We start from the raw sequence: 18,700 nt of genomic DNA on the forward strand, positions 1-18,700 counted from the left end.
GCGCGCCGGCCTACATGGCTCCCTCCAACGCTCCTCCCTATGGCTTTCAAATTCAAACACTTGAAACCGGCCGGCGTACACGTGGCAACACGTGGCAAACGGCAGCCACGTGTACGCCTGGCAGTTCCACGTGGACATTTCGTACGGAAGCCCTTGATATTTGGTACCCTAAATCTAGGGTTTTTGTGGAAGGAAGCGTCAAGATTGTTTGCGGGGACGATCGAGCTCGATCGGGGCAGCTTGGCGCTCGAATGCAGCTTGAATCGCTGGAATTGTAAGCGGCGAGTGGAGCGCAGCAGTCATGAACGCCGGGCCGTCGGGATTTCGTGAGTAATTTCCGTCTGGATTGATTGATTGAGCTGATTGCGTTCTCCCGATCTCCAGAGAATGCTCCAATCACGAAGGGCGTTGTGGTGGTGTGCGGATTGGCGACGTTGCTCGTCGGCACTTCGCGGAGGAGCATCATCAAGGCTTGTGGTCTTTCCTATCAGGTAAGCAGACTAGTAGCTGCGCCAAAAAAGAACTTTTTTTCCCTTGTGATGCTGACCTCTAGGATTTTTTGGTAGGCCGTAGTACAAAATCTCCAGCTATGGCGTCTCGGGACGGCGACCTGCGTTTTCTCTTCGACTCCCGAGCTAGTTTTCGGTCTCTATTTAATTTATTTCTTCCGGGTGTTTGAACGGCAGATCGGATCAAACAAGTACTCGGTATGAGCTGATAAGAAGATATAAATTCTTTTAGCTTGCTAACCATGGATTGATCACAGGTGTTCGTTCTTACAACTACAATCATCTCGACACTGTTGGAACTTTCCGTCTTGTCATTTTTCAGAGGTAATCAGCTCTAGAAACTCCGCTTTTATAGAATCTAAGATGAGTTTCGGGTGCTCGCAGATCCCACAACTTCCGGTATCAGCCTAGCGCCGGGACCTTATGGATTGATCTTCGCTTCTTTTGTACCGTACTTCTTCGACATACCAATCTCTACGCGCTTTCGAGTTTTTCGAATGCAGTTCTCGGACAAGACCTTCGTGTACCTGGCTGGCCTTCAGGTTCTCAGATCTTCTCTCTTGAATTGTACCGCAACAATGCAAAGTTTCTTTGCGCAGCTGCTACTCTCCTCGTGGAGACAATCTCTGATACCAGGCTTGTGCGGGGTGCTGGCGGGATTTACATACAGATCCAACATTTTTGGCATTAGAAGATTAAAGGTAAGCTCAAAATCCGGTTTTTACTGTTTCGCCTGACACAAATCGTCACCCAAACAGTTTCCAAAATGCGTGGCATCGTTCTTCTCTCGAATTTTCTCCCCCCTTCTCTTGAGCTGGCCATCGCCAGCCCCCAGAGGCTTGAGAGAGCCTTCGCGACGTTTAGTCGAGGTAAAAAAGAGCTTTTTGTTTTTGTTTCCAAAGGAAGAACACAAGTTCTAAGCGACCATAATCTTTGCAGGGACCATTCGTTCCTCCGCAAGCTCCCGCCCGTGCAGCCGCTCCTCCACCGCCTCCTCCGGAAGAATCCATCGCCACTCTTGTCTCAATGGGCTTCGATAGAGGCCTCGCCATCCAAGCTCTGAGCCAAGCTCGAAACGACATGGTTGCGGCTACCAACATCCTCTTGGAGCAATCCCACTAGAAACTCCTTCCACTGTATACATTCTTCTCCAAAAGGGGCCCAAAAATCCACCGAGCACCAAAGTTTTGTTCTTCCCGGTTTGTCTTTGATCCTGGCTCTTGCGTTCCAACTCTCTGGCAGCAAAGCTTCGAGGATCGTCTACTCGGTTTGTCTTTGATCTTGGCTCTCGCGTTTTAACTCTGGGAGCAAGGCTTTGAGGATCGTCTCGTTCACGAGCGTCTCGTCCTCGGACTTGACACGCTGCTGCTTCCAGAAATCGATGGTGGCCATCTTTTTCTCCACCTCCACCAGATCGTGGAGCATGTTTGCGCGCTTGAGCCCCTTGGACATGAGCGAGTACGTGATGGAGTTTGGCATCACCCCCTCGTCTTGCATCCTCTTGAACACCGCCAGCGCGTGGCTCACTCGCCCGTAGTGGATGAGCGAGTTGATGAGCGACGTGTAGTTGACGACGTTGGGCTTGCAGCCATTGAGCGGCATCTTCTCCAGCAAGTGCTCCGCGGCATCGATCTTCCCCTCCCGTCCCAGCGACTGGATGAGCACTGTGTAGGTGTGAGCGTCGGGCTTGCAACCAGCGTCGAGCATCTCCTGGTAGATCGCCATGGCCCGGTCGAAGTGCCTCATCTTCACCAGCATGTCGATCACGGTCGTGTACGTCCGCGTGTTGGGCTTCACCTTCAAGTCCTTCATCCAGTAGAAGATCTTCATGGCCAGGTCCGGGTTGTGCGACACCGAGAGCGTGAAGATGATGGAGTTCATCGTCACGATGCTCACCTCGATGTCGCTGCTCTGGAGCTTCATCAGGAGCTCCTCCACCTGCGAGAAGTGGTGGTGGCGGCCCAGCAGGCTGATCATCTTGGTGTAGACGAAGCTGTCGTGCTTGTATCCCGGCTGCTTCTCCACCCAGTAGAAGAAGCGGAGCGCCGCCGTCACGTCTCTCATTCCCATGAGCACCCGCAAGACCTTCCAGGGATCCCACCGGAAGTTTGCGGCTTCCAAAGCCGCGGCGGTCTCGGGCGTCCATCTGTAGATAATTGTCGAGAAGGCCTTCATGTCGACGAGAGGCCTGTCTAAGCCTTCCATCACCTCCATATCCTGTAACGGGACGCTCCGTTCCTTAGTTTCACCACCGCTAGAGCCGCGGCGATCATCCTCTTCCTTGGTGGACTCTTGATCAGGAGTTTTAGCTTGAAAGTCTGCGTAAAGTTGGTCCGCCTCGATCATACTCTCCATGGCTTCGAGGAGAGGCGCTGCTTCGGTCAGCTTGCCAGCCTTCTTCAGTGAGTCCATCACCGTGAAGTACATTTTCCCGTTTGGCTTCTGATTCGCCTTCTTCATCCCTTCGAAGAGCCCCTTGAGTAGCTCCAAGTCGCCAGCACTGGCGGCGGAATCCATGAGCACTCTGAAAGTAGCAGCTGTTGGAGAAGCCTTCAAACTGTCCAGCTTTTCAAAAACCAAGAGAGCTGCGTCCAAGTTTCCTGACGAGGCCAAGCACTGAATGAGCACGGTGTAAGTTCTCACGTTGGGCCGGCAGCCAGCACTGACCATGTCTTTGAAAATTTCTCCAACTTGTCTAAACCTTTTGAGCTTCGTAAGCAGGCTCATGAGCATCGTGTAAGTCACCACGTTTGGCAGGCACCCCACTTTCAACATCTGGTTCCACATTTCCACCGCTCTGTCGATATCATCGGCCCGGCTGTACCAATGTATGACTGTAGTGAACAAAACCACATTCATCCCACAGCCGTAAGCGGACATGTCGTCTAAAACCTTCTGTATACCCGTGACATCCTTGACTCTTCCGAAAACTTCGATCAAGCTGTTGTAAGTATGCTCTGTGTGCCTGTATCCTTCAACTCCCTTCAACCACTGAAAGAATCCCCATGCAGCATCCGGTTCTAAAGGCTGCCTAAGCACCTGTAGGACGACCAGAGGATTCCACGGCACTTTCAGCTTCTCGACTTTCACCTGACTATCCTCGTTCCAGCCCATTTCCCGGAGAACGTTTCCCACCTCTATAGCTGCTTCCATCTTTGAAAAGAACGAGCCGATCGTGTCCCGGGACTTGAAGGGCTCCCACCGAGGAGGACGAGATGGTCGATACATGTGAAGATTTCCTGCTTGAATGTTGAGCGGCGTCTCCTCCTCTGCTGGACTTTCCGACGTACTGGGTTCTTCTTCCACTGCCCCGTTTCCATTTCGGTCTGCTGGAGCCAAGCCTCCGACCTGCGGGTGTTGCCGAAGAAATTGGAAGAACGATCCGTAGTGAGAGCCTTTGCCATTCTTCGCAGTGGTAGAGGGGGCTGCTGCTGCTGCCGCACTGGAATGAAACTCGCAGTACCTATGCCATCGAGCTCTCCTCCAGCTAGGCCGCATTCCCCCAAAACCCTGAACCCTAAACACTTCAGTAAAATAGAAGGAAAGCAACACTAGAAACTTACACATCAGTGCAGGAAGGACGCTTGATAAGCTGGGGGTGGCGGAGGAAGTCCACTTCCAAACTGGTAGCTGCTGTAAGAAGGATTCCCATAAGCTGCAGACCCGTAGAGCGACGAACCCAGCCCGTCAGCCGAATACAGATATGAGGTAGACATTGAAACTGGAGTTCGATTTCCAGTGTATGTCGTCGTTGCAAACCCCCCTTGGTTCCTCCTGTCATATCCTGTCTGGGGGGCCAAGCCGTAGGTAGAGAGGCCGACGCCACCGAACTGAGCTCTGTCCGATGGCCGATAGAAGCTCCTTTCACCGTTTCCATATACAGCTCCATTTCCATTGCAAGCTCGAGGACGCTTGGCTTGTGCTTTGACAGCGACTGCTGCTCGTTTCCTGTCGGCCTTGGCCCTCTCCAGCACATCGATCCTTTTCTGCAGCGACTGCGGAGGAAACTGAGCGTCCAGCTTGTATTCCTCGATGCACTTGATGACAGATTTCAAAGCTGACAGCTCCTTCATCGACGAGTCGTTCTTTACAGGAACAAATACATTGTCAAAAGAAAAGTAGAGTAATATAAAAACTCTGTGGTACCTGTGCTGCAGCTGAGTTGTTGCCGCTCTTCAGGATCACTTGAGCTGACTTTCGAGCATCTTTGAGGTAGGCCTTGAGCAGCGGCACAGGTTCAACTCGATCCATAATCTCGAACGCATGAGCAAAAGCCAGTGCCTCAACTTGCTTTCCTTCCTTCGCAAGCTTGTCCACCACATCTGGAAGAACAAAGACATCAAGACGAAACGAACGTAATTCTCAGAAAGCTTTGAACAAACAAAAGCAAAAACTGAACCAACGCGGAGAACAACTCGCAAAGAACACAAGACGATTGAGGACACCGACCTGGTATCTTCGGGGCCAGTCCCAGGGCCCTGCAAAGCGCAGGAGACTGCCTGCGCCGTGCGACAGTGGTCACAAGCCTGCAAAGCTCTTCATCATCATACTCGGGGGAGTGGAGAATCAAGTGGGGGCTCGAGGGTGTTGCCACTAGCAACCATGATGCCATAGAGAGTCTAAAACATGGAATTGTCCAGGCAATCCCATAAGTTGCCAGGAGCTGCAAGAACACCTGCGCGTCCAATGAATTCTCCGATGCCACAGCACCGCTAGAGTCCTTGAGGACATCCATCCTAGACTTCCATCTGCCAGCAAGCTCCTTGGCACGCTCCTTGATGTTAAACGGCACCACCGGATGCTCGACTCCTAGAACCGGGTCGGCCAAAGCCGAGCCAGCACTCTCTAAGATGAGCACACAAGCACGGCGATTAGCCGAGACCCCTGACTCCTTTCTATCACCACCACCACCACCACCACCACCACCACCACTCTCACTATCAGACGGGATGCTATACCCCTCGAGGGCATCCAGGACGAGACGAGCCGGATCAATGGCACACCGAATTGCGACCGGCAACTCCAACCTCAATGCACTCACATCCTTCCTATGCTCACTCACGTACCTTCTCAAGCCTTCCCCGTCCATGTTCTCACAGAGTGTTTTAAGCTCTGGACGAACTCTCACCTCCGCCACCACTGAGTTGACCGTCGGCTGCTTTGGGGCGGGCGATGGCACTGGCGTTGCTTCTTTCGTGGGTGTTCCACTGCTGCCTTGCCCGTTCGTGGGGGAATCGTTGCTCTCCTCGGAATGCTGCTGCTGGGCGGCGAGAGGATCGTGATCCGAGGCCGGGGATCCGCAATTCTCCTCCGGGTTGCAGATATTGCCAATCCCTGTCCCCGGGTTCTCCAGATAGATGGCCTGCCGCTCCTCGCTCAATCGCCGCTTCTCCTCCACAATGGCCGCGATCGCTGCCTCGCGCTGCTCCTGGACCCTGGCCAGCGATGCTTCCTCCCGCGCGGCGATCGCCTCCTCCCTCCGGCTCAGCCCTTCCTCCACATCGTCTAGGGCTTTCTCGCGATCGCTGAGCTCCTCGTACCTCTTCCGCAGCGCCGCTTCCACCTGAGCGAAGTGCTCCTCAAGCTGCTTCCACTCGATCGTGCAGCTCTCCAGCGCGGCCCGCCGGGACTCCAGCTCTTGAAATGCGCGCTCGATGCGCTCCCGCCGCGCAAGAACATCGTCCAATGCAAGCGCTACCGGGCTGAGATGAGAGATTCCAGCGTCTGATCCAGCCATCGCGAGGAGATACACGATAATATTTCACCCTAGAACCAAGAACACCAAACAAAATGCTGGCCGTTGAGGCCCAGATTGATCCAACGGCCAGCAGCGAATTCCCGGGCCGCGGCACTTTGCAACCGCTTGCCACGTGGCAGCCTGGTTTCTAACAGACTGTCTCAGATTCGAAGTAAACGGCGGCGACTGCCGCCCCAAATTCGTGACGCGTGACAAAATCGTGGACGTCGAATCTCCCGCGATCCGGGGCGTCCGTTTCCCGCATCCATGCCTCCTTTGTGTCGAAGAGAAGGAAGACGTGCTTGTGCCTCCCTTTGGAGATGGACGGCATTTGACGATACTCGAGGATTTCTTCGTGTCCAAAGCCTGGAAAGAAAATTCCAATGTGAGAACTCTGCGAAAGAGTTTTTGAAGTAGAGTATACCAGTTTGAAGAGATTTCAAGACCATCCACTGCAAGTAATCTTCTCCACCGGCTTCGAGCTCCACGAGTAGCAGCAAGAACAAGCTTCTCAGCCTGGAATTCGATCCACCAGATCTTTCTACCACTCTTACGGACGGTGGTCCGTGCATTACTTCTCGGTCGATGATAATTCCATTAAAAACCTGGAAGTTGCCGAAGGCTATCTCCAGAAAAAATCCATCCTCCTCCACACTGAATAAATAAAGTACGTAAAAAAGAGCACTAGCTTGAGCGTTTAACACAAAGAAAAGAACCTGTCTAGCAAGTCTGGGATGATATGCGTCTTCTTTAACAATGTCGAGGTTGTGGGGAGCTCCGTTATATCGGCGCCAGGAACCATCCCGGAGTTGTTCGCTCGGCCTTTAAAAACCGATGTGTGTCAGTTCTTAAAACGCACGAACTCACAAAGAATTTATTACCTGGAGTACAAGGAGGAAGAGTGCTTACGATCGCCTCCGTGTGGCTATCGACCACTCCAAATGCGCAAGCAGCCATGTCCTTCAGCGAGAGATCGGCGGTTTCAGTGAGACCTGCTGTCACAACTCTCTGCAGCATGCTCATTGTCGCTGCTGAGACTGGCAAAGATCTACAAAAAGAGAAAACAATGAAAGAAAGAAAAAAGAAAAAGTTAAGTAGAGGAACTCGGAAGCTTAGCCTTAAACTATACCTGGACGAGATTTGCAGCTTACATCAAGCACAGACTTGAAAATTCGAAAGAAAAAGCTTTCTTTTTTACACGAGAACATACCAGGCAACAAGAGCAGAACTAGAAAATACAGACACTGACAGCAAACACGAGAATGAAACATAACATCGTCACTGTGACCTTATATCAGTTGCGGGTTCCGATCCATCGTTTCGAGCTGAAGAATTGTCAAAACACTTTAGAACAAGGTCGATCAATCGGTTTACGTTGTCCTTACCAGCAAACGGACTGGTCGCAAAGCCATGAACTTTAATCCGGGCGCTCATTCTACTGTCATCGCAAGACGGATCTTCCAACTTCTCTAAGCGCTGCGCTGCTTTATCTGAACAAAGGCGGTTTTTCAAGATGTGGAGATAGAACAAAAAATAATTACCACGCTGCTCTTTCTGTTTTGGATCGACTCCTTCGAGACTTTCATCTAGAGAAGTCACCATTCCAGCCTGAGAATCAACCAGCACTCCTGACAAGAGAAAAAAAATCCTTTTGCCCAAGTTAAACGCGCTTTCCTTTCCGAGAATGATGTATACCTGTGTATGGATCATATGCCTTGGACGAAGTTTTAAGAGCTTGCTGCTGACCCGAAAGCCCTCCCTCGGCAACATCGCGCAGCGCCGAGGGAGAATCTTGTTGCGCGCCTTCGTTCTTCTCGCCGATCATACTGGCGGCATTGCTAGCCCCGCAAGAATTCACACCCACATTCTTATCCTCCATCCCCAAAATCGAAGCGATTGAAGCGCAAGCAGCACAAACAGCAGCAGCTCCCTCTTCCCCTTCTCAAGGGCCCTAAAGTGCGATCAGTCCTCCAAGTGTGAAAAACTGGACGCGTGTCCCACCGACGTGGTGCGATCGTTTTAACGTGGGATCTAGCACGACACGTGGAAAGCCCTAAAATGTGAGGCTAGGATGAAACCTTAAGTGTGAAACCTTGGGTAAAGTAGACCACTAGTGTCTTACAAGCACATTGACAAATGTGTCCCGCTGGGTAACACCAACTTTGTGTTGCAAACAAAAGAATCCACCAAATCCATCCAATACCCGTGCTACGTACGATGCTACGATTAAAAATACTATCTCGGTATATTCCGTGCTCCTCCTCACACACACACACAACACAAGGCTATCGGGCCAAACGACGCCATCAACCAGATATTCGGCGTGACATAAGCAGCACCACGCTATAAATAAAACCAAAGATCAAAGATCAAACAAAAGGTGGTGGGCAGCAGCAGCACAATAAAAAATCGATATAGCGTGAGCTCGATTGCCCTAAATTCCACAGCTTCACGTGTTGGGGACCTATGGTTCGTTGAAGCTGCAGCACACCGCCTTTCTTTTTGAATTAGGTGGAAATCGGCGATCCGTCCGATCCTGGCGACGGGGTAACCCGCCACGTGGCGGCCTGGCGGGCGCTAGATCGCACCGTGACGATCACGCCACGTCATGCTCGGCTTCCCATGAGGATCCACCCCGCGTGACATGACTGATGTTCCTTCGCCCTAAATTCCCTTTTTTACCCTTCCGTACCCCTCAATGACGCCCTTGCCCCTTGCATTTTAATTGCCGCACCCGGGTTATTATTAGAGTTTCTTTGGGCTAAAGAAACTGGTAAATCGCCCATGTAAGAAAGCTTTTTGACGGGCTGTGAAGTGTGGACTCCCTTCTCTTTTTCCTCTAATCGCGAATCGCCTTCTCCATTCATTCATCCATTTTTTTTCTTCCCCCATTCATTCTTCGTTGTGTGTTAGTGTGTTTCGGCACAGCCGCCGCGGCTCAAGAACCAGCGGCAAAGATCGGCGCCTCCGACCTCGGCGATCTCGCGGCTCGTCTCCACCGATCGCCCGCCCGGCGCTGCGCGGCACGCAATGGATCGCGTCGGGAGCTCCGAGGTGATGCGCGGCGCCGCCCGGATTGATCGATCCGGGGCGCCTTGAATCGCCGGCCCCATTTCCGTGATCGTGTACTGGTAATATTGCCTCTTTTTCCCGATTCGATCTTTGGTGAATTCCGGCCAGGCGCCGCGCGGAGAGGGGAAATCGGCGCTCCTGATTCGCGATTCATCGCGTCGAGGTCGGTATTTCGGTAATGTGCAATCGATCGCGCTTCTTTGCCCTGTTTCGGTGCACGGATTGCTTGGCATATCGATCGATCCCCTTGCATTCCTGGATCCGTGCGGGAAAGAATTTGACTTTGTCATGGTTTGCCTGGAGAGATCGCAATTTTTCTTCTTTTTTGTCTCTCCAGGGTCATGTTCCAGAGAGCATAATGTTGGTACCTTACGCGTAATTTTGACGCTTGGTTTGCTACAGCTTTCGTGGTTATGCGGTTCCCTTCTATTGACAAGGAGGCTGACCTTGGAGCTGACTGGTCAGTAAAAAAATCCCTTCTCATTCCAATGTTTTGTTTCAATGATCAGGAGCGCCTTTGCTATGGCTTTCAGATGAAGTGCCATGTGTGTTGGAGCCAAGTTTTGTAGCAGTTTAGAGCAGTCGAGCGAGCAGCGCCATGGGTCAGGACGACGAAGATATTGATCAACTCTTAGGTGAAATCCCTCGGGCTACCTCGGCGCCTCCGCATCTTGATGAATTCCGGCCGGGTCGGGACAGTACTATTGCTCAGCAGCAGGAGGATGGCTTGACCAGCTCGGAGACAGACAGCAATTCTTCTGGTATGTACCCGGAGGGATTCACAACGTTTACGCCCCCACGGGCCGCATTTGATGCGTTTGGTTTTGGGCTGAGCAACAGCAAGAGCGTTAACAGGGGCTCGTGTACAACAACCAGTCACGACAGCGCCTTTCCGCAAGACGAGACGGGAAACTTGGTCCAGCTGCCTTCGAATGATCCCACGAAGTTTACCGGTGGTTACTTGGAAAATGGCTTGTATCGCCACTCTCAGCGGTCTGCGACCGAGTACTACGACTATTTGCGATCTCTGCAGCAGGACAGGATACTGCAAGCGCAGAAGCAACAGGTCTTTCTCTTCCAACGTGAGCTAGAGGAGGAGCGGCAGCGGAGGGTACAGCAACATATCTTGCAGCAGCAAATCCACGACCGAGCAGCTCAGCTCTATGGTTTGCAAACTCAGGCGTTGCTGGCTGCCGCGGTTGCTCCATATCGGGCTGGACGTCAACTTCAACCTTCGGCGGTTAACAGGGACGTGTACCATCGGCAGCCAACTTCTCAAGGTCATATAGACTCCATTTGCCGCTACTATGCTCAAGGTTATTGCAGCCGAGGAGATCAGTGCCCGTATTTGCACATTCAAGCGCCTGTAACGGGGAACCGAGCTGACAAGTATCCTTCGCGAGCAGGCAAGTCGTCGGTATCAAGAACAAGAAAAAAGCAGAGCAATGGCGGTTATGTTTATGCCACTGGTTTAGAGAACGAGGACGCCGACGAGGACGGGTTTTACGGCTCGTCGAAAGCGTTATTGTATCATGATTTGCAGCAGCTGCAGCTAGGGAGCTCCAACGAGCAGGTGCTTAGATACTCGTCGCTGAAGGAGGTAGAGGGGCGTATTTATTCTATTGCCAAAGATCAGTACGGTTGTCGATTTCTCCAGCGGAGGTTTGACGAGGGCGTTGCAGAAGACTTGCAGAAGATCTTCGAGGAGATAATCGACCACATTGTCGATTTAATGACTGATCCATTCGGTAACTATCTCGTGCAGAAACTCCTGGAAGTTTGCACCGAGGACCAGCGACTCGAGATTTTACGTGTCGTGTGCTCTGGAGACGAGCTGATTTCGATCTCCTTGAACATGCACGGGTACGCTTGTTTTGTTTTTCTTATCGCTCACTAGAGGCTTTCTTCCTTGCAGCACCCGAGCTGTACAGAAGCTAATTGAGACGTTGAAGTCCCCTGAACAGGTTTCTATGATCACCTCCTCGCTCGAGCAGGGGATAGTAATTCTTATCAAGGACTTGAATGGTAACCACGTAGTCCAGCGCTGCCTCCAGCGCCTTGGGAACGAGGAGAACCAGGTTAGAGCTTTTGGATTGTCTCGCCTCTAGCTTACTAACAAAGTGGCAACTCTGGCATGCAGTTCATTTTTGATGCCGCGGCGCAGCACTGTGTCGAAGTTGGAACCCACAGGCACGGGTGCTGTGTTCTTCAGCGGTGTGTGGATTTTTCAAAAGGTGTACAAAAGGAGCGCTTGGTTGGAGAAATAGCCGCCAACGCGCTAGTGCTTTCGCAGGATCAATACGGGTATGCAATGGCCTTCCTTTCTTTCGAGCCTCAGTGACGCTTTGTTGGTGCAGTAACTATGTTGTGCAATACATCTTGGACGAGGCGCCGTGGATAGCTCCGGAGGTGATGGCCCAGCTGGAGGGGCACCACGCGCACCTCGCGATGCAAAAGTTTAGCAGTAACGTTGTAGAGAAGTGCCTGAAGCAAGGGGCGGATGACAAGCGTGCGCGAATCATACACGAGCTAACCAAGAGTGCGTTCCTGGGGCAGCTGCTGCAGGATCCCTTTGCAAACTACGTGATCCAGTGCGCGCTTACAGTCACGAAGGTAATCCAAAGTTTGAAAGTTTGTTCGATTTGTTCTAGCTCTGGGAACTTACACTTGTGGTATCCAAATCCAGGGAGCTTTGCACGCGAGCTTGGTGGAAGCTATACGTCCGCATCTACCAGCACTGCGCAGCAGCCCATACGGGAAGAGAATTTTGTGCCGGACAAACCTTAAGAAGGCGTGAGTTAAGCGGCAAGAGGATTTTGTCTTTCCGGACAAAGCTTAAGAAGACGTGAGGAGCTCTCGATAGAGAACCATTGATCAAGCGTTTCGTACGGTAACTAGACGGGAAAATTTTCTCTCCATGTTTTTGATCATTTGCTCTTACTGATACTTGCGGCATGTACATTTGGAAAATGTAAAACTTTTATAAAAATGGAGCCTTGTACGGCTAGGGTCTAGGGTTTGGGGTTTTGGGGTTTAAGGTTTAGGGCCAAGTCATTCCTTCGTACACATGGCGCTTTGGGTGTCCACGTGGATGCTCTTCTAGGGTTTATGGCCAGCGGCCTAGTTTTTTTCTCCTCGATCTCTCCGTGTACCGCCTCGCGTCCCATGGCGCGAGCTTCAATCGACGAGAAGACGAGGCCTCCGATGCTCTCGAAAGGCGCATTTTCTCCTCCGGATTGGGCCAAACACTTGAATCCAGCGCCGAGCAGCATCTACAGTCTCGCACAGGTATGCTCAATTCTCCATTCTTTCTTCCTACATTTTGCTCTTGCAGCTTCCATCGCCAATCCATCGCTGGGATTTGCCGAATTTGCCTGCTGATACCCAAGTTTGGATCAAGGTTGTGTGTGTGTGTGTGTTATTCTTCTTGTGTCTAAGATTTTTTTTTTTTCCATTCGATCGCAGAGAGATGATCTCACTGGAATGCAGCTGAGCGGGAACAAGGTGAGAAAGCTGGAATTTCTCCTGGCAGAAGCAAAGTTACAAGGTGCCGATTGCGTGGTAACCATCGGTGGAATCCAAAGCAACCATTGTAGAGCCACCGCTGTTGCTGCTCGCTATCTGGATCTCGACTGCTATCTCATCCTTAGAACAAGCAAGGTGTGTTCTTCTTCTTTTCTTTTCTTTTTTTCTTTTCAACCTTTCTTCTTTACTTTGGTGTAGAGTCTGGTGAATGAAGATCCTGGACTTGTTGGTAACTTACTTGTAGAGCGACTCGTGGGAGCTCGTGTGGAGCTCGTATCGAAAGAAGAGTACACGAAGCACGGAAGTGAGGTATTGCTTCTTTTCCCAGAGTTCGATTGCGTTTTTTAATCAAGTTTCTCGCTTGTTTTGCAGGCGCTTGGAGACATGCTCGTAGAAAAACTAAGAGCCCAAGGAAGAAAGCCTTATCTCATCCCTGTTGGTGGCTCCAATTCTCTTGGAACCTGGTTAGTATCTCAGAGTTTCTTTCTTCTTTGTTTTCTGAGCTTGCTTGTAGGGGCTATATTTCCGCAGCACAGGAGATTGAGCAGCAAATAGAGGCTGGGACGTGTCCCCGTTTTGACGAGATTGTCATGGCATGCGGAAGGTTAGTTCATACTTTTCCTCTTTTCATGTAGCTGATGTAGTTGTTTATGGATTCTTTTATCGTAGTGGTGGAACTACAGCAGGACTGGCTCTAGGAAACCATCTCAGCATGATCAAGGCCAAGGTTTTGTTTTTGTTCTTTGTATCGGTATCTAAACAAGGAAGAGGTTTTGGACAGGTTCATGGTTACACAGTCTGTGACAGCCCGGACTATTTCTACGATTACATCCAGGGACTTCTGGATGGTTTACATGCGCAAGTGGACTCTCGAGACATTGTCAGGCTGGTTGATGTAAGTTTGCTGCTTGTTGATGGAAGGATTGGAGGAGCTAACACTGTAAGAACTTGATCAGGCCAAAGGACTGGGATACGCACTGAGTAGTACAGGAGAGCTTGAGCTGGTGAAAGAGATCTCGGAGGCCACTGGCGTAATTCTGGATCCAGTTTATAGGTGAGGAGAGAAGTCTTCTCACCAAGTGTTCTCTAACTAGAAATCTCTTCGTTTCTTTGTGTGTTTGTCAGTGGGAAAGCATTGCATGGCATGGTGAAAGACATGGTGTGCGATGCCAAGTATTGGACAGGGAAGAAGGTGCTGTTCATTCACACTGGAGGCCTCCTTGGCATGTTTGATAAACTCCAGCAGATCCAACCCCTCACTGGGAATTGGAGGAGAATGCAAATCATGTAAATCTAAATTCTTAGTCAGAGAAAGGAAATTCCTCCATTTGAAGGTCCCTTGGAATATCTTGCAACGATCAACAAATCAAAAACTCCTTCAATGCATTCTTGCAGTATTTCCCTCCCTTGACACGCAGCAGACTCCAATTCTCGTTGTCTCCCACACACATCTCACACAGACTCGAAAGAAATACGATACGCTGGAGCCGGAAGGATCTAGAAAGCGCTCATCACTGCCAATATAAGCCCAGCCCTATGCTCTCTGAGCTTGTGTCCGTCCTACCTCGCTGAGTGCTCTCCTTTTCTCCCTGGTGGAGTGCTCTCGCTGGTTCCATATTTTTTTCCCCTGGTCTTGCTTTCTAGTGCTCGTTCCATGTCCATCTTGCTCGCCATTTCGTTTGTCTTGTTTGTTTACACTGGCGATGGCGGTGGTGTTCAAACACATGAACATCTGTGTTCAAAAACCTGAATGTCAGGTTTTTGAACAGCACTGCCATCGCCACCAACGCCACCAACGGTTTTCGACTGCCTGACCTCGTTGCATACGGAATTGTTAGACTTGCACGAGTTTTCTTTGGGAACCGGCGCTTCCCTCCACAAGGAAAATCAGGTTTTTGAACAGGTTACCATTTCCATCGCCAGTGTAAACAAGACAAACGAAATGGCGGGCAAGACTTGTTGACACTGGCGATGGCGATGGCTAAAAAAACCTGAACATCTGTGTTCGCCATTTGGGTCTTTAAGTGCAGCTCCTCTAGTTTTCTTTGGGAAAAGGAGATCTTAAAAAATCAGCAGTGATTTTCTTTCTGTAGGGAAGATCTCCTCTTCCCAACAAAAAACAACGGTGATCAGATAGAGCATCTTGCTCTCATGATCATGATGGTTGCTACTGTTGGTGAACAGCCAAAGCAGCAGCCAAAGCGGCCAAGGCAGCGTGATATCACGCTGCCTTGGTTTCTTTGGCTCCGATGAAGCAGGATGGTCTCAAGATTCCTCTTCTCTTTTGGCTACTGAGAATGGATGTTTAAAAGGAAATCATGAGAGAAACGGGATAGATTCTTGAAACTTCTGGTGTGCGAATTGCTCCAATGCGCGTGCAGAATAGCTTCATTCATTCCAACTATTCCTGCCGGGAGCGATTATCTAGCCAAGGGAGCGCAAACAAACTATTTATAGAGCTCTAACAAGGCCATGTTCGAAAGAAAAAGATTCATCCAATTTTGTGATTATTTTGGCACTATTTAGTGTTTAGAAACAAGCTCTTGCAAAACCTCAATCGCAGCCAAAAGGTCTACTTTCAAAGCGAAAGGAAATCAACTGGCGCCCTTCGCCTTGACACGTGCTTAACTGATTGCAAGCGAGTGACGAGCCCTCCAAGAGTTACTGGTTTGTTTCTGGCAAACTCTCGCTCGCAAGGATTTGCCGGAGGTTTAGGTAAAGATGCATGCACCGATCCGAGGTCAGTAGCATATGTAACTAAGCAATGCCCAGTCTCTGAAAATGTGTAGCAGGAAAACTTTTCAGGGGCGAGGCCCAAACTCCAACTATATCATCAACAAGGTAATTAAGTTTGAATTGCTGAAGAGAATTCTAAAGGCTTGTAAACTTCCCTGGCGGATTTCTTCCGAAGAGATCTAATGCTAATGGTACAGTATCCAGGACGCTTGGACCATTCATTTGTTGAAAGAAGGAAGGCTACATAGTTTGGGCTTCCGGTTTTGCAATCCCAGTTTGAGCTCGGTTAGCGCCATGGAAGGGAAGCCAGCCATTCGTGAGTTCGATGGAGTAGGTTTCGAAGGGTTCAGGATGCATCTTGAATCCTATCTCCTTTCCGCGGTTTGTTTGGCATTGTAGATGGGACAGAGCCTACAATGGGACAGAGCCACTGCTAGCACTGAGTGCAAATGCTGCAGATATTCGTGATTGGACTCTTCGGGACTCCAAGGCTAGGGGCAGTATCACAATGTGTCTCTCCTCGAATGTGCTCCTTGCTGCCCATTCTTGGAATGGACGATGTCCAAAAGTAGATTTGGACATATAAATTACAAATCTCTCCAACATATAAAAGTTCATGCTATTGTTATTAGCTGAGTATTCTATTTATATTTTGTGAACTTTACATTTTAGGCAAACATCACCACTATAATTTTTCATTGAGCAAGCATTGTGTATTGCCAAAGGTCAATGTGAGTATTAGCTTCCATGGTTTGGAAAGCTTAAATTGAATCAGCAGTAGTGAGCTCATACAAATCCCTTGTGGCCCAAGTAACAACTACATATACAGAACGAAAAAGTCACTAGAGTCAATTCAGAAGACTCCCTTGGCATCTAAGACTACCATTGCACTTTCTCACAACAAATATTAAGTTTATCAGTTTAATAGTTTAGCAGTTCATATTTTTTCATAGCAAGGTAGAGATAAAGAGGCCATGGTCCTCCCATGATCAAGTTAAAGCTGGAATTAATTAATGCCTTCCATAGGTATGGTTGTGTCATTGCCAAGTTAAACATTATGTTTGTTATTGTTCAACTGGTACCACTCAAAGACAGTCTTCTTATTGCCCATAAGAATAATACAACTAGAGTCTACTTAGTGCCACAACTGCCTTTGCATTGTGGAACTCCTCATCATGTTATGCCAAATCCATCACTCTTGAGAAAATTGGCTTGGAGATGAGGAATTAGGCTTGCAATTATATGGCCCCAAAGCCTGCTAGCTGTTGCTGCAAAAGCATACACTGATTCTTGGCAAGTCTGGGTTTGGCATACCTAGATGCCCTAGAAGTTTTCTCTTTCTGGATGAGACTTGCCTTGTTCTTTTGATCCCACTTGTGGGAGCAAACTTGGTTTTACCTCTGCCACTAGCTCCTATTCATGTTTTGCCACCAGCTCCATTAACTCCTCTGGGAAATCCTTTATAGATATCCTTGAACTAGTTAATGCTACTCTAGTCAAGGATAAGCCTCCAATGCTCATCAACGTCATGGCATGCCTAATTTGCTGCCATTATTCACCTACAGAAATGTTGGCCCTCATTGAAAGTCCAGGAAAATGCTAAAATATATGTTGTGGAGCTTGATGACTTTTGCAGCCTTGTTGATGCCAGCATCCCCATGACCTATGATGAGGCTGTCTCTGTTGTCTCTGGTAAGGCTCACCTTGCTAGTGTGGAAGAAGTTGCTTCCATTTGGGTTAATGGCATGTGGATTCTACACCACTAGGATCAAAATAGATTTTTTCCAAAAAGTATGAGATTTAAGGCATGATTGCTTGTTCATGGCTTTTGCCAAGTTCATAGCGTCAACTACAATGAAACATTTTCCCAAGTTGCCAGCCTTCATTCTGTGTTTTGCACATGCAGCTGCTATATGGATGTCAAGATGGCCTTCTTGAATGGGGATACCCAGAGGATATCAACATGCATATGATGTTGAGCTGTATGGCAATTGCAGAAAGCTTTGTATGGTTTGAAACAAAACTCTTGCATCTAGTATAAAAAATTTGATGCTAGAGGTCATGCAAGGAGCATGCTCATTATGGCTCTCTACATTGATGATTTGCTCATCATGGGTGATGCTCCTGATGTCAAGGCAGCAATAGCATATGGGTGATGCTCCTGATGCCAAGGCAGAAATGGCATATAGGTGCTCTTCAGGTTTTCCTATTTTTTTCCTCAATATAATAATTGATGCACTCTTTTTGTTCAAAGCAGCTAGTTTGATGTTCAAACATATTGCCCTGGAGCTGCATATGAGACGATGTCCTCTTCCCTATCAAGACTTCAATATGGCATCGACAGTGCTGTGGCCGTAGTTTACCAATAAATTACGATCGGGAACTAATAGACACCTGAAGCATTATTTGAGCCACCAGCATTAAATTAGTGTTATTAAATCATTGCAATGACTCAACGCAAATCCTACTATTCAGAGTCAGGGAAGCTAAGGAGCGCTTCCAGGTACTGCTGCTTCGCGAAGGAGGCTCTTGGTCCTTCTCAATCACATCGGAAAATCTCCTTCTCTTAGTAGGCCACAGATTTGCCCCATTGTGAAACGTGGATATGATTATACATTGAAGTTTTATTAGTATTTCAACGAGATTGCTGGGATTTGCCGAGTTGGCACCCAAGTCTGGATCAAAGTTGTGTTTTCTTGTCTCTAAAATTTTTTCATCCGATCCTCTAAAATCTTTTCATTTCGATGAGCTCACTGGAATGCAGCTAAGCGGGAACAAGGTGAGAAAGCTGGAATTTCTCTTGGCGGAAGCAAAGGTACAAGGTGCCGATTGCGTGATAACCATCGGTGGAATCCCAAGCAACCATTGTAGAGCCACCGCTGTTGCTACTGTCTGCTCGACTGCTATCTCATCCTTAGAACAAGCAAGCTTCTTCTTTTTTTTTTTTCAGCTTTTCTTCTCTACTTTGGTCGAAAGAAGACTACCGCTAGTGTTCGTTTTTCAGAGTTCGATAGCGTTTTTTCTCAAGTTTTCGCTTGTTTTGCAGGCCGTTGGAGACATGCTCGTAGAAAAACTAAGAGCCCAAGGAAGAACGCCTTATCTCATCCCTGTTGGTGGCTCC

At 49.2% G+C, this 18,700-nt stretch overlaps 5 protein-coding genes across 8 annotated transcripts; 3 read left to right on the forward strand and 2 right to left on the reverse strand.

The window, feature by feature from the left end:
• The first annotated feature begins 174 nt into the window (after window positions 1–174).
• LOC9642750 (rhomboid-like protein 20) lies at window positions 175–1,702 on the forward strand. Its single transcript, XM_002971124.2, has 8 exons — window positions 175–326; window positions 385–491; window positions 567–707; window positions 767–833; window positions 894–1,051; window positions 1,109–1,210; window positions 1,268–1,378; window positions 1,449–1,702. Exons 1-8 carry the CDS (start codon window positions 302–304, stop codon window positions 1,629–1,631), a joined length of 894 nt encoding a protein of 297 aa, XP_002971170.1. The 5' UTR covers window positions 175–301; the 3' UTR covers window positions 1,632–1,702.
• Window positions 1,374–6,258, reverse strand: LOC9642124 (FRIGIDA-like protein 3). Of its 2 annotated transcripts, XM_024675977.1 has the most exons (4): window positions 4,959–6,258; window positions 4,656–4,831; window positions 4,073–4,594; window positions 3,907–4,019 (listed from the first exon to the last, which is right to left on the reverse strand). In XM_024675977.1, the coding sequence occupies exons 1-3, from the start codon at window positions 6,244–6,246 to the stop codon at window positions 4,076–4,078; spliced, it is 1,983 nt and encodes a 660-aa protein (XP_024531745.1). In that variant the 5' UTR covers window positions 6,247–6,258; the 3' UTR covers window positions 3,907–4,019; window positions 4,073–4,075. The 2 variants fall into 2 exon arrangements, with proteins under 2 accessions (XP_002971363.1, XP_024531745.1); XM_002971317.2 differs by lacking the exons at window positions 4,656–4,831; window positions 4,959–6,258 and having other exon boundaries at window positions 1,374–4,019; window positions 4,073–4,185.
• A 35-nt stretch (window positions 6,259–6,293) lies between these two features.
• LOC9642751 lies at window positions 6,294–8,227 on the reverse strand. Of its 3 annotated transcripts, none has more exons than XM_024675979.1 (8): window positions 7,942–8,227; window positions 7,791–7,874; window positions 7,632–7,736; window positions 7,535–7,571; window positions 7,128–7,294; window positions 6,963–7,068; window positions 6,671–6,900; window positions 6,294–6,612 (listed from the first exon to the last, which is right to left on the reverse strand). In XM_024675979.1, exons 1-8 carry the CDS (start codon window positions 8,123–8,125, stop codon window positions 6,395–6,397), a joined length of 1,131 nt encoding a protein of 376 aa, XP_024531747.1. In that variant the 5' UTR covers window positions 8,126–8,227; the 3' UTR covers window positions 6,294–6,394. The 3 variants fall into 3 exon arrangements, with proteins under 3 accessions (XP_024531747.1, XP_024531746.1, XP_024531748.1); XM_024675978.1 differs by having other exon boundaries at window positions 7,788–7,874; XM_024675980.1 differs by having other exon boundaries at window positions 7,788–7,894; window positions 7,942–8,045.
• A 1,497-nt stretch (window positions 8,228–9,724) lies between these two features.
• On the forward strand, window positions 9,725–12,325 carry LOC9642752 (pumilio homolog 12). The gene is made up of 6 exons (XM_002971125.2): window positions 9,725–9,778; window positions 9,852–11,181; window positions 11,234–11,396; window positions 11,459–11,622; window positions 11,676–11,931; window positions 12,005–12,325. The coding sequence occupies exons 2-6, from the start codon at window positions 9,917–9,919 to the stop codon at window positions 12,113–12,115; spliced, it is 1,959 nt and encodes a 652-aa protein (XP_002971171.2). The 5' UTR covers window positions 9,725–9,778; window positions 9,852–9,916; the 3' UTR covers window positions 12,116–12,325.
• Window positions 12,326–12,428: 103 nt separating this feature from the next.
• LOC9642125 (putative D-cysteine desulfhydrase 1, mitochondrial) lies at window positions 12,429–14,229 on the forward strand. Its single transcript, XM_024676003.1, has 10 exons — window positions 12,429–12,606; window positions 12,653–12,718; window positions 12,784–12,978; window positions 13,042–13,152; window positions 13,216–13,307; window positions 13,358–13,447; window positions 13,513–13,570; window positions 13,625–13,738; window positions 13,800–13,897; window positions 13,969–14,229. The coding sequence occupies exons 1-10, from the start codon at window positions 12,484–12,486 to the stop codon at window positions 14,132–14,134; spliced, it is 1,113 nt and encodes a 370-aa protein (XP_024531771.1). The 5' UTR covers window positions 12,429–12,483; the 3' UTR covers window positions 14,135–14,229.
• The last annotated feature ends 4,471 nt before the right edge of the window (window positions 14,230–18,700 follow it).

This window comes from Selaginella moellendorffii, unplaced genomic scaffold (genome assembly GCF_000143415.4).
Source record: "Selaginella moellendorffii unplaced genomic scaffold, v1.0 SELMOscaffold_16, whole genome shotgun sequence".
Taxonomy (NCBI): Eukaryota; Viridiplantae; Streptophyta; class Lycopodiopsida; order Selaginellales; family Selaginellaceae; genus Selaginella; species Selaginella moellendorffii.